The 24,321-nt window shown below is 42.6% G+C and overlaps 1 protein-coding gene across 3 annotated transcripts in view; it reads left to right on the top strand.

Annotated features, from left to right (window-relative positions):
- The first annotated feature begins 1,573 nt into the window (after nt 1-1,573).
- Nucleotides 1,574-24,321, top strand: part of AFF1 (AF4/FMR2 family member 1) — a 116,223-nt gene continuing 93,475 nt past the window's right edge. For 2 of the 3 annotated variants that reach the window (XM_032997958.2, XM_032997956.2), the window contains exon 1: nt 1,574-1,636. In XM_032997958.2, coding sequence (XP_032853849.2) covers nt 1,602-1,636 — 35 coding nt within the window. In that variant the 5' untranslated portion in view covers nt 1,574-1,601. Of the gene's footprint in view, nt 1,637-13,563; nt 13,954-24,321 lie in introns of those variants that run through there. The other variant, XM_032997957.2, reaches the window with a different exon arrangement.

Raw genomic sequence — 24,321 nt, 5'->3', positions numbered from 1 at the left:
GGGGAAGTTTTTTTTTCTGATCAGCTAAAATGGCACTAGTTATGTAGTGGCTGAAACTCATCTGTCTCTGAGGAACCTGCTAGGTGTAACTGCCATTACAGTGACATGAGGGGCTCGCTCTCTTGCAGCAATTGCTGCAACATCCTTCCTCTTCTGTTTCCTCCTTGTTTCCTGAATGCTGCTGCTTTGAATTTTTATCCAGTGTTACCTTTTAGTCTATAGCTGTAGTTTTACTGCTCGTGTTTTTTCTCTTTGTCTCCCTTCCACAAATGTTTCCATTCGTCAGAGGGCTATCTGGTTTTCTGAAGGGAGTGCCCTAATGGCATATTTATTCTTAAAACTGAACTGAATACCCTGAAGCCTGTAGCAATAGCCTGGTTTGTCCTGCTCTTGGCCAAGCCTATAGTTCTCTAAGAGCCAACCTGAAATGCTGCATCAGTGCTGGGGGAAAGGGGAAACTGATATCTTGGTTCTCCCATCCTTAGCCACACACGATCCCTGTGTTCGGATCATGTATGTTTAGGAGCACTGCACTGACTGCCACTCGGGCATCCCAGGCTGCGTGCGTAGCCTGTCCCTGGAGACCTCGACCCAGCCTCCTGGCTCTAGGCAGGTACTCATTCAGCTGCAGTTTAGCTCCCTGTTTTGAATGCTGAAGAGCTGGGCAGAGATTGGCACAGATGCTGGTTTAGGGAGCTGCTAGTCCTTTGGAAAACCTGCCATGAGAGCCAATGTCACGTAGCGGCTCCTGCTGCCTTGCTGTTCCAGGCAGATGATTACTAAATGTATTTTGCTGTTCCTAGACAGCTAAGGCCAATTCCTGTGGCTCTAACAGGTCTCTCTGAAAACAACAGAACAGTCTACAGGAGCATTCCCAGCATTTACAAGCTTTTCCAGAACTTGGTTTCTTGAGCTGTAACTGTGTTTGATGCAGAGATTGTGCCTCAGCCTATTGGTATTGAGGATTGTGGAGAAAGCTGTCAACCTAGTGAACAGCAAAAATTCACATGATTTGCTGCCTTGGGTAAGCAATCTGTTCTTTAGGTTACATCTAACCTTCCTGTTGTGTAGTATTTCACACCATCATCCTGAATGTAATTGAAAGACGATTTAGACTGCTAGGGAGAATTGAGGGATTCACACAACTCTGCAAATATCTGTGGGAGAGTGTTGGGGATCGATATTGTGCAAAACTATTTTGGAGAGTTAATTTAAAATGGAGGTTTCAGATGTAACACACATACAATCCTAAATGCAGAGTGCGTGCACAGACACACATAGATAAGGGAAGTAAACATTTAGATTTCATTTTTTGTTCACAGTAACAAACATTCTAGACATTACTATACTGTAATGGCTTGCTACTTTGGAAACTGAAGATTTTTTCATGTTTGCTTACTTGACTCTATTTTTTTCCCCCCTCTGCTGACCCTGAGGAAGGATGTTCCTGTGTTGGTCTTTGTGACTGTTGAAGCAAAGCTTGGATGGCATCTATTGAGTACAATGTGCTGTTCTTCTGTAAAAGAGATGTTGAATATATGATTTTTTGATTATTTTTTTTTTTCTTTTCCAGATGAGTTGACTCAAATGGAAACATCATAATGGAACCTACAGACAACCAGAGCAGCAACAATGGGTAGGAATTAATTTGATGTAGTCCTTGTTTCCCAGGTGCTGTGACAAATTTTGAGATGGTTTAAGATAAGTAATCCCCCCCTCAATGCAAAAATCATAATGACTGAGTGGGAGAGGAGGAGTTTCAAATCTAACATGTTGTCTTCTACCAAATAATTGATGTCTTTTATAACTTGAATCTATTGTGAAATGAACAGTGTTTGTCACTGCGTCTTAGTGGAACTCTCACATAGACATGGTGCTTAGGGACTCGGTCTAGTGCTGGGCTTGGCAGTGTCAGGTTAATGGTTGGACTTGATGATCTTAAGGGGTTTTTCCAACCTAAATGATTCTGATTCTCACTGGTGAGAGTGGCCCCTTGTCCCGAGGAAACTCCACTCGTGTGGAGTTGAGGTGTGTTTGCCTACAGCACGTCTTGCCTTGATCTCTAGTGTGCCATCCCTGTTGCTTCATATCCTGTCCCGTTTGCAGCCTCAGTGCAGCAAGGGACAACGCTGCCAACCCAGTGACATGCCTGAGGCAACCCAGCCCTTAAAACAAGCATTTCTGTGCTCTTGACACTTTTGAATTGAGGCAGGCAATCCTGACCTGACTCAGGGCTCTGAGTCTTACAGGTACACATCTTTGGAGGTTTGGGCAATGAGGGTTTTTACCCTTAGACACCTAACTTGCAAAACTGATTCCTCCTCCAAGGAGGGCTGTTTTTCTGCAGTTCCCATTTCTTTCTCATTTAGCTCTTTACAACTGCCAGTATGCTTTATCCGCATACCACGGTTGAGTGTTCTTTTCCCCTATTATATACACGCCATCCTGAGGCGTGAAAGGACAGTGATCACTGCACAATCACATTAAGAGGAGAGGTGTGGGTGGACAGAGATATTGCAAAGACATCCAAACTCTCTACTGCATATCTTCTGCTTTCACTCTCCAAAGTACATCTATCTTCATAATTATTTTTTTTTTTTGGCAATACATCTGCAAGAAATGATGAACCTTAAAGAAATTAAAAAAAATCTCTTTTCTGGATGGCTTCTGGTTGAAATACTGTGGATAGCAGCCTGATCAAAAACCAACCAAAATCACAGGCATTTACTTGCTCAGTGTCCTACATACCTCTCTGCCTCATCTAGGGATTGGATATCACCACAAAATGAATCTGACAGCTGTAGTGAATCTGAAGGGTACATTGTGTTCTGTACATAGACGTTATCTTGATTCAATTGGAATATAAATCAGGATATTTAACACTCTTCACAGTGTGGCTTCTGACAGCTCCAGTGCCAAAGCTAACAAGGACTATAAACGTCTTTCTGTTGTTTTTAACTGTTTGTGAAAGTTTATACTGGTTATGGAACATTTTAAGGCATTCAGCCTAAGTGAGTAATGCCAAGGAAGATGATGGAAAATGCCCCTGAAGGCTGCCAAAAGCTAGCAGGGTGCAGCTTGTAGTGCAGTCTGGTTCCTGGGAGAAGGTGGTTTCTTTTTAAAATCTGTTTCCCTCAATTTAAATAATGAAGGATGAAGGCTTGTTTTGCTCTCTCCTCAGAAATGTTTGATTATGAACATCTGTAGAGCAATTTCTTTCATAGCAGGCTGCATCCAATGTATTCTTCTGTTGTTAAAGTTGAAATATCCTTTTGGTTATATTCTTCCCTGCCTTTTTTTTTTTTTTTAGTGTTGTACTAATTTAGGTTTCTTTCCTTTGCCCTGCTGCTCCTGCAGCCTGACTGTAGCTACGCTGTGTGGGTTAGACCCAGTGAAATCTAAGTGCTTTTTGTGATTGGCCCAGCAAGGATGTGCTGCTGGCAGTCAGCTTTGGTTCTGGTAAGTTTAAGAAGGCGCTATAAAGCAAGCCTGTGGAGAAGTGCTTTGCTGAATCAGGATCAACAGAGTTTTGCTGCATCAGCCTTCTCCAGACTTGCCATTGCTTACAGTGCACGGCTTCACTGACCTTGATAAACTGGTTTTTGTGTATGCTTGTGTGTACGGGCTTCGGAATTTTGCTTACTTTCCAATTGTACTTCGGAGGCAGGAGTTTGGGGATGAGATCTATCTCCTTTCCTCCAAACACATGGAGCCCTTGAAATTCTATGTTTTACAGTCATAGCCTGTCCTTTACAGTAGCAGTGCATGTATTAGTTGCGTGGCTAGTTCCTCAACTACTGGTAGAGAAAGACACAAGAGTATCAAGCCCTTGGCAGGTTTGTGTAAGGTTTGGGATTGCCAGAACATAAGCAGCTCTAAGGACTAACCACTCTGCGGGCACAGAGCCTCTGGTTTTCTGTGGGGGTAGTGAGGAGATGTGAGGAAGGAGGGTGCTGACAGCTGGGCAGGCTCGTGGGACCGGGAAGTCAGGGATTGTCCTGCTGGTCTGCGGCAGCAGAGCCTTCATGGAGCCCAGTCCTTGCCTTCTGACCTGGTGCAGGAGTCCCCTTTGCAAATGAAAAGGCTTCCCACAGCAGCTTCAAGCCGGGAATCACAATATCCATTTGACCCTTTTCACCTCCAAATGCAAAGGACTCATCAGTGGCAATAAATGGCAATGGTAGTATGGATTTCTTGTCGACAGAGCTGGGAGAACACATTTTAATTAAAGGACAGCAGCGACTCTTGAAGACTGAGAGTAAGGGTGTGTGTCTGTTTAAAAAATCTGATGTGGTACAGTGCAATGAGATGTTTTGAAAAGCTTGGGAAGGGCATGAATTTGACCTATTTCTGGGTATAAACAAATACATGTTTTACTTTACAGAAAATACATTTCAGGAAAACTTCCTGGCCATGTATTTAATCTCACAATTTTAATATAGCTTGGTCTCTATTCCTTCTTCATTGGTACTCTATGCCTGATTGTTTCACAATACTGTAAACTTCTGGGATTTGCCCCACAAACTTAATGGATTATCATATGTTTATTAGTATAATGTCATATTGCATTTTTTTCCATGAGTTAAGGGATGCTGTATTCCCCTCTGAGCAGTCCCTGATTCAGATTTGTTGGAAACTTGCAACAAAAGCTCGGTAATGATTGCTGCTGTTAACCATTTTTTTTCTTTTTTTTTTTTTTTTGTCATTTAACATTTTTTGAAAACAAAGTTGTGCAAAGGTTTCTTTAATAATACCACCCCCATGCATGCCCACCCAACCCCCTAAATAGCATTATAACAGAGAAGGCCCAGGAGCAACTAAATGTCATAGCAGGCAACAAATAACTAACTTAAAGAATGTCTTTCTCAAGCTGTGTGGAGATGTGGAAAACTTTCAGATGCTTCAGGATGGTGAAGTTGAATAGATGAACAAGGCTGGAGATAAAATACCATGTGATTACTTCAAAAATCCATGGGGGTGTGAACTGGGTAGTACTGAACCAACACTTGGGTATGGCAGGCGGCGTTAGTGCTGAGCAAAGAGACACCGAACTTGTGTCTGTAGGAGTGCCAGACCCTGTTGTAGATGCTGTAGGTACTGGTTTCTGCAATGTATCAGCATCTGCACCTTATCTGAAAACGTTGTTTATGCTTGAAATTGAGCATCTTTTTTTTTTTTTTTTTTTTTTTCCCCCCACCTTGTAAATCTCACACATAATGTACCCACATCCTGTGCTTTACCGCTGGCGCCCGAAATCAGCAGTCTGGCATTTTCAGGAATTCAAAATTAAGAAACAATGGTATCCAGGTTGCCTGCACACCTTCATTTGTTTTTTGGTTGGATTTGCATTTCTATGCAGTGTTTAAATCTCAAGCTTCATCTCTGGAGAACTCCATTCTCATTCAATGCATAGGTAGCTAAGAATGGATCTTCTAAAATTAAAATACTCATACGTAGCTTAAATACGCATGGAATTATGATCAACTATAGGAAGCTTTTCCTGTTAGGTTTTTAAGAATTATTACTTTGGTAATATTCTTCACCTCAGGAGTGCATCTCTGAGCTTATGATTAGCTGAAGAGTACAGAAAGCTTATCTTATTGATTTCTGTTGTATGTGTTATACTTAATGAAGACAGTTTCCTTCATTTGCAATACATCATTCAGAGACAAGGACCTGAATAAGAGGAAGCTTGTGTGTCTGATGGGTGAATAAAAAAACAGGTGGGAAAAACTGTAGTCTGCTAATCTTGAAAACAGATGCAAGGGAGGGGTCTATAGCTGACAGGATATATTCTGACAGAAAGTTTTCTTTGAAGAAGCACTGGTTTGTCAGACTCAGTGTTCCACAGGAACTTATCAGTTTTCATCAAATCTTACAACAAAAATGGCCTATTTTTGTTCTTAGGGCAGCTGGTGAGCCAGAAACCAGAGGCAGAGCGTGCAGGGCCTCTCTGCTGTTCCCTTGGTTGTGTGTCTGAAACTTTAAAAAAAGCATCAGAATGGCATTTGCTTCATGTGAAACATTTGTGGCCTAGGATTTCTGAGGCTTTATTCTGGGTGGGATGTCCAGTGCTCTGCCCCTCTTCTCCTTCCTTAAAAATGGAAAGCGGCTGCTAGCACAGCTCAAATTATTACTTACCCCTGTTAAGAGAAGGCATGAACCTGCCTGTCTTAGTTCTTTGGAAAACCCCAGTAAGTGAGATTGTTGGGATGTTTTAGAGAATCTGAAAGTAATACAATGGTTTTGTTCAGTTTGTTACCTTCCTTGTTAAAGTTTTGACAAAGAGAATGTTCAATTTTCTTTTATTTTAAAATTCCTTTTACATCTTCAGCAAACTTGAGGTGCTGTTTTCGACACATGATGCTTCCAGTGTTGCTTGCCTTTTCTTTCCCTGAAGATATCTTCCTAGGAAAGGAGAACAAAAAAGCCCTGCAGTTCAGCAGTAGTATGTCGTTATATCACTGTGAGCAGCAATAGGGGAAGTCTAGAACTAGTGTCCTAATCCCCCAGTCCTTTCCCGCTTTGATTCCTGATACAGGTTTTCTTCTCTTCCAGTAGTTGGTAGGATCTTGATATTTGATATTCCCCACCTGTGCTGTGTGATTTTTTTTTTCTTTTTTTTTTTTTTTTTTTTTTTTTGCACTAAGGTTTCAAATGATTTGAGTATTGATTTAACTTACAAGCCCTTTTCAGGAGGTGTGTATAGCATGACTTTATGGTGACTTCGTTCATCTTTTTTTAACAGTTGGTGTTAATCCACTTTTTATTTGAATTGCCTGTTAAACCAAACTCAGGGTGACACAAACTAGCGGAAGGAAGGAGACCATTAGGTAAAGAATACCATATATTAAGATTTAGATGATTTAAGTAAGGTTCAGGTAACAATTTAGTGACAAAGACAGGATTTCCCAGGACACTTGCCTTTACCCATCCCTTGGTTTCTCTACCAGTTTTGCCACTAAGTGCTGCTCTGTAAATACAGTAGGGTCCCTAGAAGTCCATTTACAAGCAACAAGGCACGGAGATTAGGAGACGAGTAGAAGGCAATGAGTTCTGCTGCATTTGTTGCTTGGATACTGCCTAAGAAAATAGCCTTTCAGCTGGGTACAGCCCCAGATATCGGGGTCTGTAGCACAGCGTCACCGCTGCAGGGGCCCCTCGGACCAGCACGGTGCTTTTCATGGCACTGGTGCTCTGGGAAGTGTCCAGGCTTCTTGCAGCAGCACCGGTTGAGCTGTGGACTGAGGAATGAGTTAGAGGCTTCAGAACAAGGCCCAAAGAGCTTGTTATGAACATTAGCTCCCTTTCTTCTGTCAGCAGGCGTTTCACTCCCAGGATAGGTTTGTCCTGGGGACTAACAGTGATTTCAAGGGGGTTTATGGTCATGTCTTGGAAGACTGTAGCATCATTGTCTGGGTGTCAGTGACCTTAACATTTCTTAATTTTTGAGGGCTTGCCTTTGCAAAAATAACGGCATCCTTTTAATCGCAGTGTACCTGTGTTTAAGGGGTATTAAAAAAAAAAAACAAACCAACAACAAAACCCAAACCAGAGCCAGCAGCTCTTCTATGCCGCAGTTTTATTTGGTCATCCTTTGATTCACCTACAGGTTTGCAATCTCTTCAGAGCCTCAGCAGAGACCTCTGCAGTGTGCTTTGAAGAAATTGATGGTAGGCGGTCCTCACCTGGGAGTGTGAAGCAGGGTTAGATTTTTCTATTGCTGTCTCAGCGGGTTTTGTATGCATCTGTGAGATGAGGACTGAAATATAGAAGTTGAGTAATGATACAGAGGTTTGTCTCCTCCTGCCCCATTTCCTCACAGTCCTTGTTCTCTTGGAAAGCCTCCGTGCTTCCAGAGGCCTTGCTCACCTTGGCGTAGCCTTGTACACCTTGGACCAGTGCAGAAGGCGTTGCCGTAAAGCCAACACCCTGTTAAACATCAATCCCTTTTCACAATACTGGAATCAAGAAGCACCTGAACAAGTGCTTTGCCAGAAAATTTTGATGCAAACAAAGCATGTTGTTCTTGACCTCTTTTTCCTGGAGAAAGCTCAGCTGTTGTGACAAGTCTATATATATGGTTTTTTGTTTGGGTTTGTTTGTTTGTTTGTTTTTTCCCATTATCTATTGTTCTGCCTGAAAGAGCTGAGATAAATTTTATTTAATCTTCAGGGAATAGCTCAGACTGGATACTTCCACACAGGTTATCTGGATTAAGAAAATTGATATGGTCAGCTGGAGTGGGTTTTAAAACAAAAAGCAGCTCTGCCTGTTACTTGTTTATCCCTTTTCCTTGGCCTATTTTGCCACTGGACAAGAACAATGTCCATGTGTTAGTACATAGGGAGGCAAGTGGAGCTACACTTACAGCTGGTGTCACTTTAGGCATTACTGTACTATAATAAATAACAGAAATTAGCAAGTGATGGGTCATATTAATGCTTTAAGGGGGGGGAAATGCATTTTGTGGTCAAAAATGGCTGAATACCGTAGAGTCCTGGAAGAGATGGGAGGACATAAGGGAAGGAAGTGGGTGGTGTTTTCTGATATTTTATTAACTTTGTTTCTATCTTGCAAATTCTGTCCCAACAGTGAAAGTGCTTATATGACCTAGAGAACCTCCTTTTTCTACCCAGTTTAAGTATTCCTACAACAGAATAAAATATACATATGTTGTATAAGTATATCTATATATGTTAGAGGTTTCTTGATTTTTTTTTTTTTTCCATTCTTTTCCCCTTCTCACATGTTAGGGAGGGAGGTAGCAGTGATCTCTTACTGCTTATTGATCCTGAAACTATCAAATACAAATTTAATTACATTCAATGGCATATTGGGAGCCCAGAATACTTATCATTCTCTTCACCTGGGGAGGTGGGATGGAATTCGTTGAAATACAAGTGTGGGAGAGAGAATTGTCGCAGGATGTCTGCAGGGTAGACATGAAGAAATTTGTTTGCCTGCTCTGTGGATACACTTAACCATCTATACAGTGAGAATATTTTGCTATATTTAGCAATATTTTGTAGCAGCTTTGACTCAAGTGAAAAATCTCTTGTAACATATAGAAAATAGTTACAGCCTATGTGTTTAAGTAGCTGTGGAAAACACCAGTTAGCAGGTTGTCAGGAGGTGTGGATTCCACAGGCCTTGGTAAGATGTGGAAATTGTGGGGTAGCCAAAAGTGTCGTTCCCCATGCTGGTGCTCTGCATTTGCATCATGGGATGTGCACAGTATTCAACTTAGTGTAGCACTGCACTTTAGTTTCTTCAGTTAAACAGCAGAATGGCATGTTGGAGGAACCTTACATTCTCTAACTTGGTAGAGCTTTCTTCAACAGTTTACAGATCTTTGAGAGTACTGTAATGGTCTAGATAGTTATAAGGAAAACAAACAAACAAACAAAAACCAACCTGATTAAACTTTGAAATAGCGTCATAGATTTCAACTTGTTTCCTTTCTTTGCACAGTATCCCTTCTTTCGAAAAGGAGAGTTTTGTTATTGATTGCATGAAAGACATAAATGAAGAAGACTAAATGGGTTCTTAATTATTTTACTTAAAACTAAGCAGATCGTCTTAAATAATTAAATGCCTCCCTTTCCTTTTTCCCTGTTTTCTAATCTCTTCAGCTGAAATTGGAGAAGATAATTATATATATAACTCTACAGGGCAAATAGGATCTTTGCATTTGTCTGGAAAACCCCTCCAAAATGTTGTCTGCATATGCAATTTTGGTGCTGGTATTAGTATGTTTAATTATCAGTGCTTTGGGTTATACTTAGTAAGAACTTTCTAGCAGCAGTTACATCTATTTTCTTCTCTGAAGCTGTCAGACTCTCAGCATTATTATTTTCCACAGCTTTTCATAGGGAGAAGAATCAAGTTCCTTGGAGTGACACGTCAGCTTGAGAGGATATGGGAATTTTAATTTTTTTTAAGTCATGATTTAAAAAGCCATCATTAAGCCCTAAGAAGAGAAGCAGCAGGCATTTTGAAAGCTTCAGTTCCTCTTATTTTCTTATCGGTCCCATACGTTGCACTGAATCCCAGACTTTGCTATGCAAGGCAGGTTGAGCAGCCTGGTCAACAAGGGTAACCTTGTAGCAAAGCATCGCCTGGGCTGTGTTAGCAGAAGGGTACCTGGCAGAACAAGGCATGGGATTCCTCCCCTCTGCCCAACACCGGGGAGACCACACTCCCCAGTAGAGGAAAGACACAGAGATGCTAAAGGAAATGCAATGCAGAGCTACCGGGATAACCGGGCTGGGGTGCACAAAGCATAGGAGAGGCTGAGAGAGTTGGGTTTGTTTTCCTGGACAAGAGGAGGACAAGGAGGGGTTTTATTCCTGTTTGTTGTTCTTGGTGGAGGTAGAGAGCAGGCAGGAGTAGACTTCTCTCAGGTATGGACAGTGAAACGATGGGCAACAGATGCGTTTTGCAATACAGGAAATTACAATTAGAGCAGGGGACCAGAGAAGTGGTAGGATCTCCAGCCTCAGTACAACTTGATTTAAGTTGGTTGTGCTTTGAGGGCAGAAGTTGGATTAACTGATGTCTGGATATCCCATGCACCTAAATTAATCTATGATTCTGTCCTGCAAAATGGAAAACAAAACCAACCAACCAAACAAAAAAAACCCATCCAAACACCTGTTGTCAATTTATATTTTGTTTAAATAAAACCTTTTGAAATATTTATTTAAGAAGCTTTAGTTTCTTGTGCCCCCAAGTGACAGCCTGGCTGTCCTCAGTTTCTCTACCTTCCCTCATCTCTATTTAATAACTTGCCAAAATGCGACAGCTGATTAGGAGAGACCAGCAATGGTCCTAGGACTGGGGTACTCATCTGGGATCTGAAACTTTCTTTTTAAAGTTGGGGAGAGGGGAGATATTTCACCTGAGAAGAGTTAATCATTTGTGAATCCATCTCCAGCAGCGGTAGTCACAGGAGTGGTTTGGTTTTGGTTGGTTCTGTTTTGTTTTGGTTTGTTTTTTCTGATTGTAAAGTGCTGAAACCATCCCCCTTAAGCTGCTCTCCTAACGACAAAGGCTTGCACATGGTGTATCTGCATAGCATTCCTGCCTCGATATTGCTTTCTTTGTTCATTTGGTCCTTTCCTGGCAGAAAAGAGGCTTGAGGGTAGGGTGTGTTCCCTTGGGGTTGTGTCTTATCTGAAAATGATAAAAATCCTCTGATTAGAAAATCAATGAGTTTAGCTTCAACAAAATAAAAACATTTAAAAGAAGTAAAAAGCCCCCTCCAGGTTGTGACACAGTTGAAGGCAACATCAAGAGAATGTAGACAGGAATTTTCTAGCTTGTTTTTCTGTAGTACCTTGAAGAAGAGTTTTAATTCATACAGTACAGTGAATGGCAGAACAGCGAACTCCAGACCTGGAGCTGAGATGATTGTAGCCATTTTTCAGATAAAGCCAAGGAGAAAAAAAGACAAAACTGACTTCTACCATGTGGGGCGAACTGCATAATACAAACCTGGCTGAAAGGTCTTACGGTCACTGGTATTAAGTTAATCAGAGTTAAGAGCCTGAATTAGGCTTCTAGAGAAAAAAAGGAGATGTTTTGCTTTCCTCTTGATGCAGCTGTAACATTTCTACAGTGCTTTAAATTTATAAAACGCTGCAAAATAAGAAGTATTAGCTACTAACGTTAGCAACTCTACTACCGGTAGTTAGTTTGCCTCTTTAAAGACCTCCTCTGCAATCTGGGATGCTCGTCTTGCCTTCTAGGCTTGCTGCGGCCACCTGGGTGCTGCTGGGCAAGTCACGGCACCCACCTCCTCTGCGGTTTGTGACCTGGCGGGGATGGTACCGGTTGGTCTCTTTGGAGGTGTCCTCATTAAAGAGCGTTGTTATGAGGATTTCGTGTTAATCTTGTTACCTCCACACCACAGGACATGCACAGTAATAACCATCTCTTGCTGCCTTCTGTACTATCTCACTTACATATGAAATTTGCACTAATTAGCCACTCTGCAAGCTTCTTTTTAAATTAAAAATGTGTACGAGAGAGAGAAATATATGCTTTGCTGGGAGTCGGGGGGTTTCTGTCACCGTTACTGTTTCCAGTGATGGGTGTCTGCTGCTTGGATAACTTGTTCTTTTTTTTTTTTTTTTTTTTTTTTTGGTCCAACCCTTGGAGTTTTCCTTAGTTGTTAATTGCTGTAAAATTGTCATATTGTTTTCAAAGCTGATAGTGGTTTTACTGGCACTTTTGGGATTTCAATTGATTTCATAAAATGCTGGGTATGGGTTTTGGTTTTGGTGGTATGTTTTTTTTTTGTTTGGGTTGGTTTTTGAGGGTGTGTTTTTTGGAGTTCATAATAACATTGTCCATTATCAAGCTGACACCCCAAATCCCCTGTCACTTATGAGCAGTTGAGTCTGTGATTATCTGATATAGCAATGATATTGTCTGCTTACTTTATAATCAGAGCCACTTTTTCTTTTGTGGTTTTATATTTACAATCATCTCTTTTTGGGCAAAAACAAGGAATGGGAAAAAAAAAACTTTTTCTGATTGCTTTTATATTTTTAAACTATGTACTTAAAATTATATACTTGTAGAAGCTTTATATAAATGGCCTTTTGAAATTATGATTTATTACTTGCCACGAATGGGGTATAAACTCTTCTCCCGGTATTTGCTGAGTACTTTGACACAAGTTATGCTTTGAAACAGAAAACGTAGTGTTGCAGTGTTGGTAGAAATCTTGGCTATATATAGTCTGCTGAGAAAAGTTGAAGGGATCTTGGGCAAATATTTTTGCCTGCTGAATGCTTGGTTAATGACTGGTTGAAAGGAGTTGCAGGAGTAGTTTGGTTTTATAATTGTGCCAAGGAACACCCAGAGTGAAGGACAGGTATTGCTGCTTTCTGAGTGAGTCTACAAATCGCAGTCGGGACTGGAGTCCAGAAGACATTGCATAATGAATATATATATATATACTTTTTTTTTTTTTTTTTAAAGAAAATAGTTTCTTAGCCTGCAATTTCAAGTGATGAGCCCCTCCAAGTTCAGTAGTATACTCAGTTTTTCATTTGCTACGTCTGTGTGTCCAGATGGGATTTATATTTACATCGAGGTTGTATATTTGCTCTGAAAACTTTAAAAACTGGCAGCCGTTTTCTTGTGTTTCTCTGTAAGAACACCCACCCACCCCCTAGTACTGTGGCATAGGGCAGGGCCCCCCCCCTCACCCACCGCGCGCGCGCTCCCTCCCTCAGGCGCGAGCCCTCGCCGGGCGCCGGGGCACGCGCTCTCGCGGGCGCGCCGGGTGGGTGTGGTCGCGGGCAGGCAGCGCCCGCCGATAGGCTCCGGCGGCAGCGCCCGTGCTCCCGCTCGCCCAATCCTGCGGCCCCTCTGCCCTGACGGCGCGGACATGTCCATTTAAGGAGGCCGGGTGCTACCATGAGAGCTTTGCGGCAAATGGGGGGGGGGGGAGTGGGGGGTGTAGGGGCGCACCGGTGCACCCGTGCGTTGTGAGCTGCTGCTCGTCCGAAAAGCCGCAGAGGAATAAAAGAGCGGAGGGCGCCGGCGGGTTTCACCTCGCCAGCTCCGAGCCGGCCTTTGGCTTTTCAGCGGGGTCGTCCCCGTCGTCCTTTCCCCTTCCTCCCCCCCAGCGGGAAGTGCCAGAGCCGCGTTGCCCTCCCTGCCGGCCGGGAGCGCGGGGAGCCGTGGGGCGGGCCCGGGTGCCCGGATGTCGATCAAAATGAGCGTAATCGCGGGCGGCGGCAGCCAGCCCGGGCTGGGCACCGCGGGGCGCGGGCGGCCGGCGGCTCCGCCACGGTCCTGAGGGGACGGAGAAGCGGGCAGGGAGGCGGCCGGCAAATGGAAGAGAAGGTTTCGGCAGGGGGGTAGAGCCGGGGACAGAGCTCATGGATAGAGGACGCTTGGCGGTGTGAACTTCGCGATGGCTGCCCAGTCGAGGTACGGCGTTAAATAACCTCTGTCGCTGTGGGTGGATTTTGCTGAGGGCTTCTCGTGGCCCGGTGTCGTTGGTGATGCCCTCGCTCCTCTTCAGGCGCGGTTTGGTGTTGGTTTTTGCACCGCGTTTCGCAGAAACGTGTGCGGAGACGCGTCCCGCATAATGTTCTTCGTTGTCCACTACCTCCTCCCAGCATAAACTTTCTTTTACCAGGAAAAACAAACTCTTAATTGCTCCCTGTCAAATCTCTCCCAAAGTTTAACAGCTGCCTGAAACTGATTTTCTTCTCCCTTGTGGACTTGTCTACTATTTGTTTGTTTTTCCCCCCCTGTGACCAGCCTAGTGTAAACAGGTTTCCGTGATTGCTCACAGCAATATTGTAAAAGGTAATTGGTTTATATTTGGTTGGATTGGAGAGCTGGCTGGGTAAAATGGAAGCAGGTTGTGTCTGCTTATGTGCAAGTCTGCTGGAGAGGTGGGAGGGTAGAAAATGGTTGTGGAGAACTGTATGAAAAAGAAAGATTCAGTGTAGTTGCCGTCAGGGAGCAAAACTCGATCGAATATACCAATCTTGGTTAAATCCATTTCAACTAACTGTGTTTTTAAAGAAGCAACTTCTTGCCTGCTCTTGGGGGGGCATCCTGTCTAAAGTAAATTTCACACTCAGCATGGGGGAGGCAGCTTCTCTTAAGTCACATTACATGATGAAGCAGTGCTATTTAAGGTACCTGTTAGATGCCTTTTAGCTTTTACGATGCTTTAATAGGCATTTCAGAAATGCCGAAGAAAGAAACTCCTCTTTTTGCTTTTCAGTCCTGTCCCAAACAGCCACCCTGTTCCCCTTTCCTCCAGGCGGGGGGGGGGTGGGGGGTGGGTGGGAAGTGATGGCATATCCTACACAGAAGTTTGGCACTGGTGCTATATTTTCACAGTGCTGCTTTTCTACAGGTTTGAAGCCAATGAAGCCAAGGGCTGGCTTTAAATTACAAAGTGCAAAATGACAGAGCCCTGAGGTTTGGGGAAGGAGGACAGGAAGATTGATTGCTTCATTAGCAGCTGAACTCTTCTCTAGCTCCAACTGCTCTGCTTGTGGGGAGGGTGGGAATACTTAACAAAGGGGCAAAGGTTTAATTTTTCAACATCTTTTTTTCCTTTGTATGATCACTTATTTGTGTGATTTACTGGCTTGCATTATCAGCATGTTGCTTTAACAGGCCAGCATGCAAAGTGAGGTTACAGCATAAATCTTGGTGCCCATGGCTGGCCTTGAAGCTTGGCTTGGCTCCAAAGCCAGGGACACACTCGATGTCTCGGACGTCGCACAGCCATTTTCTTGGGTGGCAGGAGGGGACGTGGGAACCAGAGCCCAGCAGTAGCCCCTAGCCTCAGCAAACTGTCTGAAAAAGGACAAGGCTGGCACTAGGGGCAGTGAACCACATCCCTAACCTGTAAGGTGGGTGATGCAGAGAATAAAGTTTTATACATGGATTGGTTTACACTGAAAGTGAGGAAAACGGACCAAGGGCTGGGTCCGTAGGGTTGAGTACTGCTGAGCAGGTAAAAGGACCGTGCCTCACACACCGTTTGAGATGGGTGTGGAGACAAGATGGGCACCTGCCATTCTGTACCCTCCCTTCTCCTCCATTGTGTGCGTTGGCTTTTGCTTTTGTCAGGATGATGTGAGTCGCTCAGGCTGTAAAACTACGTCAGAGCATTTCAGCATAGTGAGTAAGAAGGTGACCTCTGTGTGCTTAAAGATCAGTGTTAAAGTCTCTGATGATTACTCCTTTAAAGATACTTAAAAGAGAGTAGGGGAGAATATGAGCAACAGAGATCTTTTGCAGGGGAGAGGTTGCATTTGCCAGAAAGCCTGGTGCTCGTGGTATTTCTGTTTTAGTGACACAGGTCAGCAGCGGTGTCCATCTCACATCTCAGTCCAAGAGATTTGCACTTTGGGGCTGCATAGAAGCTTTTATTCAACAGCGAAGGATGAATTCATATTCACAATAAATAATTGGAGTTATACTGTGTGGGACTGAGAGGCTACATGTCTCCAGAATTCATTTGCCAGAACATGTCAGAGGGTTTACTCAGCTAGGTAGCTGCCAAAAGATGTGGGCAAGCTTTTTGTGGTCGTTTCTCCTTTGTAAAATATACAAACAACTTTTGCAAGCTTAGTAAATTACTGATGAGGTGGTACTGATGAGAGCACTGTAGCCTTTTGGGCATCGCTCTGTTTGAGGCCGTCGAGCACTCCTCCATCTGCCTGGGTTTGCTGTTTCTCACACGCTGTATGTTTCAGCTAGTGAAAGGGATGTGATGTTGGCTTGTTTGGTAACGAGAAAATCCTTCATACTTTCTTCAGCTTCAGTGCAGTGATCCTGAGCAGCTCACCTAGCATTTGGGTTTCACTGTTTTGAAGGGTGGAAGGGTAAGGAAAACAAGGAGATAAAACATGTCTGGTGCCACTCTTCAACATTTTAAAAACTGTAATAGTGATGACTGAGAAAGTGATGTGCTAATGGATGCGGCAACATTTTTTAAATGTTGTAAATCCTAAGAAATGATTACATGGTGAGTTGGGTATGTTTTGGTTTCGTCTATTTGAGAACGATCAGCCTCTACCAATGGCTGCTGTAAATAGCTTGTGTCTAGAGGCATTAGGTGGAGAAACTATCATCCAGTTAGCGTTGTTTTGTGTATAATGTAGATTTTTTTAATTTTTTTTAAGTGGCTAGCTGAGCCATAGGTTTGCAGCCGTAGCTTTCTATGTACTTGCTTCTGGAACATGCGGGTGATCTGATGCCTGTAGTGTCCTGGGGCAACAGGGCTTGTGTCAGGTTTTTATGGTACGTTCAGGAACGTGTGAGCAGAAGCAGAATCGGTCTGAATGAGGACAAGTTTACTTTCTTGTTAATGTGGTGTGATGTTACATTACATGTTGTTCAGCTGCTCTAAGATAGGGTAGGACCCCTGTGAGGGGTGTGGGACAGGCTGGCACTGACACTCGCTACCAGCAGTCTGTGAGGCGTGAGGATGTGGCTCCTTAACTGTCTGGCAGCGCCCATCTCTCTTCTGCTTCCTTCTTCATTAAAATGTGTTCTCTACTGCAGCAATCACAAGCTGAGGATCTTTAGATGAATAGCTGCTCTTTTGAAGATGTAGGCTGCTTCTCTGAAGCTGGTTGGGATCATTTTTAAATTATCTGTAGACCCTGTTGGTAACACGTACTTAAAATCGGTGGATAAATAAATATGTTGTTGTTATGGACGCCAAGAATTTCCAGTTGTCATATAACTTGCCTTTCAAAGTGGTCATGATTAGTATGATTGCAGGTATGCTGAATGAATGCAGTTTCCTAACCTTGGTAAGCAGGTGAATACAGTAGCACAGTCAGAGCAACATGAAATCTGAGTGGTGTGCTGTCATCCCTGCTGGGCTCGCCTTGCTCTTTCTTCCGAGTCAGCCCTGTGAGGGAGGGTAATGATGGGCAGTGCTCTGGGAAGCCCTCTGTTTCCACCCCCTAAAGCCAAGTTGGACCAGCTAAACCCAAAAGAGTCTTGAAGCAAGGCTGTACCGCTCATTTAGGTAGAAAAAAAGAAGGTGATGCAGTGCAGAAATTAAACGTGGCCATATCCGCATTTAAAACATGGCAAATGCAGCAAGACAGTTAGGGAATAACATGGAGGCTTTTCCTTGAGGAGAAGCTGTGTTGAATGATGGAGCTTGATTTCATTACGTGTCATTTTACAGCTTTCCAGGCCAGATCTAAAGACATGTTTCATAACTTGATTGTTTCCTGGGTCCTGTTGATACAGGCAGATGCCATTGTTGGTGATGCTGCATTCCGCTCAGATGATGTAGGTGAAAAAGAGCTGAAACAATGTCTTGCTGGAGTTCACCTGTCTACAGAAAACTAAAACATCCTGTGAACCCCTGTTGATTTTGCTCATACCCTGCTACTAGCCCTGCCTGTAGAAATACAACCCAGTTTTCTCCAGAACAAAATGCCTAGCTGATCCATGGCATGTTTTGTGGGCTGCTGAGGATTTTCCGGACTTTCTGAACCTGGAGTCTGTTGCTTTGTGGCTGGCCTGCAGCTGAAGCTCCCCCACAGAGAAGAGATGCTCACAGGGAAGTGGATTTTTCAAGTAGATTTGGTGGCTTTTGGTTTTATGGGTGCGGCTTTGGTTTTTTGTTTTGTTTTGGTTTTTCCCCAGTGGAAATTCCAAGTTGGAATAGGCCCTTGAAAACTTAGAAATTCCTATTGTCATGGTATACAGTCCTGGTATAGAAGGGAATGTTTCCTTAGGTCACATAACTTTCCTGGGTCTGAATCCGTATTGTAGCAAGAGGCATCTTCTCACTGCTTTTTACGAGAAAAGCATTTGCTAGTTCAGCTGCAAGATGAAGCACGAATAGCAGGAAGCAAGCTTTTAATGAACTGCATAATGATCCTCAGTGCTTTCCTTCTGAGTGTAGTCATAGTGAATGATGGCATGAAGCTTTTAAATGGCTTTAAAATATAATAGAAAAGCTGTCTCAGTAAAGTACATAGGAATGCTACAAAGACATTGTTCTTCATGAGGTGGACTACAGTGAAGTGAGGAAGAGTTCTGTGCTGAGCGCAGTGTGTCTTCCTAAGGCCTGGCTCAGGCACAGCAGGGTCCGGAGTGCAGAGGCTGGTTTTACTGCCTAGCTCATGAGTGAGCAACATGATGAAAGGGTTACTTTAATGTAGAGGTGCCTGAGCCTCAAAAAAAATGGGGAAGTACTCATCCTGTTCAGGATTGAACACAGCATGGAGATTTTTTTTTTTTTCCTCCCCCTGGGGTATGTTATAGTGAAAAAAGTACTGACTAGGTTATGTTTTGCAATTTTAGCTGCTGCAGTTCATCTGTGTCCATGATAAAAATGAGAAGACACACGTAGCACTGGCTGGGGTGGAGCAACTGGCTGGGACAGATACTGCTCCAAAATGCGGTGTTATCATAGGTGGATTAAGATAGAGCTGCATTGCTCCAGCCGAATGCTTTTATGGGGAACAGACAAGAGCTACTGCATGTGCTGTGAGCAGATTTTTCCACGGTTGCATATTCACAGACAATATTCACAGAGAAGTTGCATTCTAGATCTGTATAGAATCAAGCGGTTGTGGAAAGCAGCGAGAGGCAGAATCCTCCCTGTCTGTCCTTTCTCTTGGCTGTGATGGCTGCTTTGTGCAGAGCTAGCCCCCAGCTTTTTCACACACTGTTGAGGTACAGAAGTTGTTGATTGACTTCTTTTTCCTGCACTGGTTTTAAAATGTACATTTCTTATGCTCCCTTACTCTTGTAGGGGTAGGGAGAGGTGGCAGGCAGGGAGAAAAAACAGGTGTATGGGCACAAAATGCATTTGAGAGGTGCTTAATGTTAATACTGTGTTCAGCATTGTCAAGCTGAGGTGTATAGGCAGGTTTGAACAGGCAACCTTCATCACAGGTGCCTTATGCTTCATGAAGATGTTTGTCTTCTGGATTAGTTTAGGCTTAGATATTGTTTAGTGTGTAGAGTTGTTATTTTTAGTCCTAATGAATGTTTACTGTACCAGTGACTTAAAGTTTCCCTTTAGTGGTCTTTTTGCAGTGCTGTCTATCAGGTTAAGAGAAAATAATGTCCCCACTTTAATTTGTAGAGAAAGTTCAACAAGCAAATTGTTAATGTTTAACCTTGGAGGCAACAGTAAAACCCATTCTCAGAACTGTAAAAAATGTGCGTTTCATTTTTGTACTTGTAAAAAAAAAAAAAAGGGGGCATCAAAAAACCCAATAAAAAGGCAACAAAGAACAAAAAACAACAAAAATGCCCCTACCCCCAGTTCACGAAAACCTAAGCAGGAAGAGTGCAGAAGCCCTTTTTAAAAAGAAACAGAAGGGCAAACTTGCAAGCATATGGTAGTATTTTTACTCTATACCTTTTTTTGCTTAGAATACCATATACTGTGTAATCTATAAGCAGCAAATGATGTATTCACCGATGTATGAACAGCTCCTTCATGGCACAGTAGCGTTTAGCAGCTGGCGTATGTGAGGTATGTGAGTGCATGTGCCGGTTCCCTGAGCTGAGTTATAGGCATTACAGTTTGAAATATGGGTATCTGCTAGCATCTGAAATTGAAAGGAATTATTAAAATGTGTAGCAGTGAAGGGATATTTACATCTTTGGAGAGTTGTGGACATATGGTAAGAAATTGCTTTCAGTATTCTTGTGCTTCTGCAGTTTGTTAGATTGTGTTTGAAAATATATTATCGAGAGATAATTCATCTTTGGAAGCACAGCTTAGAAACTCTCCCTCATAACTGGTCTGCAGCTATTTCTCAAGAATCTTCTCCCCCCCGCTGCCCCAGCAGGCAGTTTTGGAAAAAAACATCCTAATTTGAAGACAGGGAATATGCTGGCAGTTTGGAAGAGCTTTGGTGAAATGCTTCTCTTTTTCCCTCCTGTCCCCACAGCCCTCAGCAGAACAAGCTGTTCTAGTAAAAGTTGTTTTCCTGGTGCCAGTAAGCCTGTGGTTCAGCTGAGAACAGGCTGTCAGTCCAGGGATGTATTTCTTCATACCTTTCTCTAAAATAATGTGTGCTAACATGGGCTAGCTGTGCTGTGGAGCGGGGAGGTTGGCTCTTTTTTTTGTTTTGTGTGTTTTTTTGTTTTTTTTTTTTTTTTTTTTTTAGACTCCCTTAGTATTGCTGTTACCTAGAGGCCCCCATCCCTGATGGCTACCAGGTCTGTCTGTCTGTCACTGCAGCTTTGAGGCCTTGTTTACTGTGAAAAGTTTTGCTGGCATAGCTAAAAGTGCAGGCAATAAATGTAATGCAGAGGTGAGATAACCCTGTTGGCCAAAGCTTGGTGTAAACTGGTACTGGTGAATAAGGCTGCTTTTTCTGGCATATGGCTTCTGGGAGGATGGGTATGGGATGGTGGATATAAGCTGTATGAGCTAAAGAGCTCTTCTGGACCACTGTGTCTCCCTTTGCTGAGACCCTGCAGATCCCTTGTAGTGGGTGTAGTCTGCTTTGTCCAGCAGTTAACTCTTAATTGGTGAAAGAAAACTGACAGCCCTTCTCAGAGAAGGCTGTATTGGGGAATGTCTTCACCAGTTGGATACCTGGTCTGTTTGCCATTTTCTCACTTGTGCCTCTTTCTAATATTTGCCACCAGAAAGCCAAGCCCGCTTGTAAATTCTTCAGTTGCAGTCTGGCTTGCAGTTAATTCTCAGTCTGTGTTGCAGGGTGATCTTGGTTGATGGGCACCCAGATCTGAGGCACATCCTTGTCTGAAGAGGGAGCATTGCTGTAGGATACTTTCCCCATGGTTGTCTCTTGTGCAGGCTGATAGGAAAATTATGGCACTACTCGAAGCAGTGCTTCCCCCTTCAAAAACAGCTATCTAGTTTTAAAGCTTTAAGAATGTTAATTCAGAAGCTTATGGAGTTTATATGGGTTTTTTTCCTGTGTCTGAGTATGTTTTATGCACATTCATGTTTGAAAGCTCATGATTTTCAACTTATTTAGATGCTCTGTGTCTCAGAAATATTTAAATATGAAGTTTGGGGTTTGATTTGGGGTTTCTGATTTAACACATGATATTCTGTAACTTCCATTCTGAAAACAAGATGAATGAGTCCTTTAATATTTAAAGGGAATGGGATCACTTTGTCGAGGTTTTGGAACACTGTTAATGATCTTTATCTGTTTGCAAACCCCTCTTCATTTTACATGGTCTGACTTCAGCAAACTGATAATAGGCTTTCTTTGCTCTAGTCAGTGTTTGTGACCCTTCTAAGAGGAAATGCCTGGTTCTGTGTATTGGACTAGAGGAGTAAAAACACTACTAGTAGACCTTAAAATTCTGTCTAACTGCCCAAATCAGGGAGAGACAGAAAAATAGGTAGAATTGTGTTCCCTTCTTTGAGAAAGTCTAATCCGTTTTTAGAAATGCCATGTGGTATTCAGAGACACGGGGGATTTTTCCTGTTGCATTCTGTGTGAAAAGCAGTTGACTCATATACTGAGGCATTAAAAATAATAGACCAAAAAAACTTCCTAAATTGGCTAACTTGGAAAAATTAAGTAACTCAGTGTTTTACCTTTGAAAAAAGACTTTAGATCATTGAGTGAATTAAGGGCCACAAAGCTTTCTTTTGCAGTTCTCTATGTATTTGGAACAAAAATTACACCAGTATTCCCAGCCTTTTCTGTTAAAAGCATATGCTGATAAGAGAATACCTGTGTGGCTTTTGTCCTTCTAGGTACAGGGAATTTTTAATGTCACCAAGCTATTGGGATAAAACTGATGTGATACATGGAGCTGGGAGTAGTTCTTCCCTGCTGGGAAACCCCGGAGTTTGCAAGTTAGATGGTAGAAGGCAATCAAGAAATAGCAAGTAAGAAAGCTGAAAGAGAACATGGATGACACTAATAATGCTCTAAAGATGTGCCATCTAGCTTTAACGAATGTTAGTGTGTATTTTCCATAAGCTACATATGGAAAAAACCCTTTTTTTTAGCATATCATTCAGCAAGATCCATTTGGGGGGAAAAAACCTGCTTTACTTTCTTAGCGGAATGCCAGTGTTTGTACTGAGCAGTTCTGTAGCTTACTAGGGAAACATTAGTAACAGCTGGAAGTAAAGTGACTAGCTTAAATTCATCTCTCACAAAGATGAGTATCTGTGAGTACAAAGGTGTGCTTAAGGTTTGGTTGTGAATAGATATAAATTTTATCTACAGACTGAGGCCTTTTATGCAAGAATAAACCATGCTGGAAACTTATTTTTTTTGTTAAAGGCTTTCTATGCAGATATATAGAATTGTGCCTGCAAGGCAGCCTAGCCAGTTTGGGGTGAAGAATTTGACTTGGGAAAAAGAGAAGAAAAAATATTAACAGCTTTTTTCAACAAAGCCTAGATTTTCCCCTGCAGATGCCCTTAACTTTTTGTTGTTGATGGTCCTTCCTCCTTCCAGACCAGCTTCAGACTCTTGGTGGGTAAATGGGATTGCCTCAGCATTGATTCCAAGCGAGCCAAAATGGGACAGCCTCAAAATGGAATTTCTGTACCTAACTTAGCATGTTGCTGGGCGTACTGTAGTGCTGTTGCTCGGTGCTGCAGTGCATGGATGGTGAACTCTGCACAAGTCACACCACAGCAGATTAAAGTGGATAGATGAAATTGTCAGTCTGCAGAAATGATAACGTTAAAACTTGGCTCCCAAGGTGGTTCTTCCGTTACTTAAGTACGTGCATCGGTCTGGTTCCTGATGATTTGGAAAGTGTGTTTTTTTTTCCGAGTCAGTTAAGTAGACTGAACAAACTGACCTACAGTAGATAGGTTTTGCTCATTACACATCCCTTTTTTGTACATCTTTGGAGGGACAGATGGAATTTATGTGCAGGGAGCCTATTGCTCTTCCTTTCTCTTACCATGTAGACAGCTGATGTAGTCTGGCATTGCATTTTGCAGCCAGAACCTTCTTTCTGTAATTCTTAAATAAATGGAAGCAGTTTGTAATTATAACATAATCTGATAATTGCAACCAAAAGCTTCCCAGGCTCTGTTTTGGCAGCTGTATTGATGTGTGTTGATGTTATTTTGCTATTTGAACAACTTGTGAGAGAATTTATCATGAAAACTTGGGAACTGTGCTATTTAAAAACAAAACAAAACACCCCAAAACAAGGAAAAAGAAAACCACATGTACATAAAACCCCCCCTATCCTGTAGTGTTTATAAAGCCAGATGTGATCTGGGTTAATTTTTAAATCCTAATGAACACTGAATTGACATTCTGTCCTCTGGGTAGAACCTTGTGTTGTTTTGTGGCCAAGTACAGTTGTTTCGGTCTTACCCTAAGAACTGACTTGTTATCTGTGCTGTACTTAATTATAAACAAACACATATGGAGCATGCAGTGTCTCAGTCAAGAGTCTTTCCTTCAGTACCATGTCCCCTCAGCTCCCTTAAGAGTGCTTATTCCTGTAGCTTTCAGATTTGTCAGTAATCATTTGTGCTAGCCAAAACAGTGGGAAGGGGGGAAAAAAAAGTCCTTTTTTCAGTAATAGCAAAACAAAACCTCAAAAGTCACCTTTAAAAATATTCCTCCCTTGAAAAAGTCTGATAGAAATGCTGTATAAAAGAAGTTATTGTGAAGAAAACTCTTTTATTTCTGTATCCCAACCCTATCTTTTGTTTTTCTTTTGATGGATCTCTATTAGCTGTCCTTTCATTTTTTCTTTCCTACAGTTCATTGCTTTCTAGCTGTTAATTTGGTGAGTGAGGGGTGTCATACATGGGGCAGATGAAAAAGTAAGCAATTTATGGACAGAGGAAATACC

Source organism: Tyto alba, unplaced genomic scaffold, assembly GCF_018691265.1.
Source record: "Tyto alba isolate M040663 unplaced genomic scaffold, T.alba_DEE_v4.0 Super-Scaffold_23, whole genome shotgun sequence".
Taxonomy (NCBI): Eukaryota; Metazoa; Chordata; class Aves; order Strigiformes; family Tytonidae; genus Tyto; species Tyto alba.
Note: the sequence above shows the minus strand (reverse complement) of the source record. Positions and strands in the feature narration are given on the sequence as shown.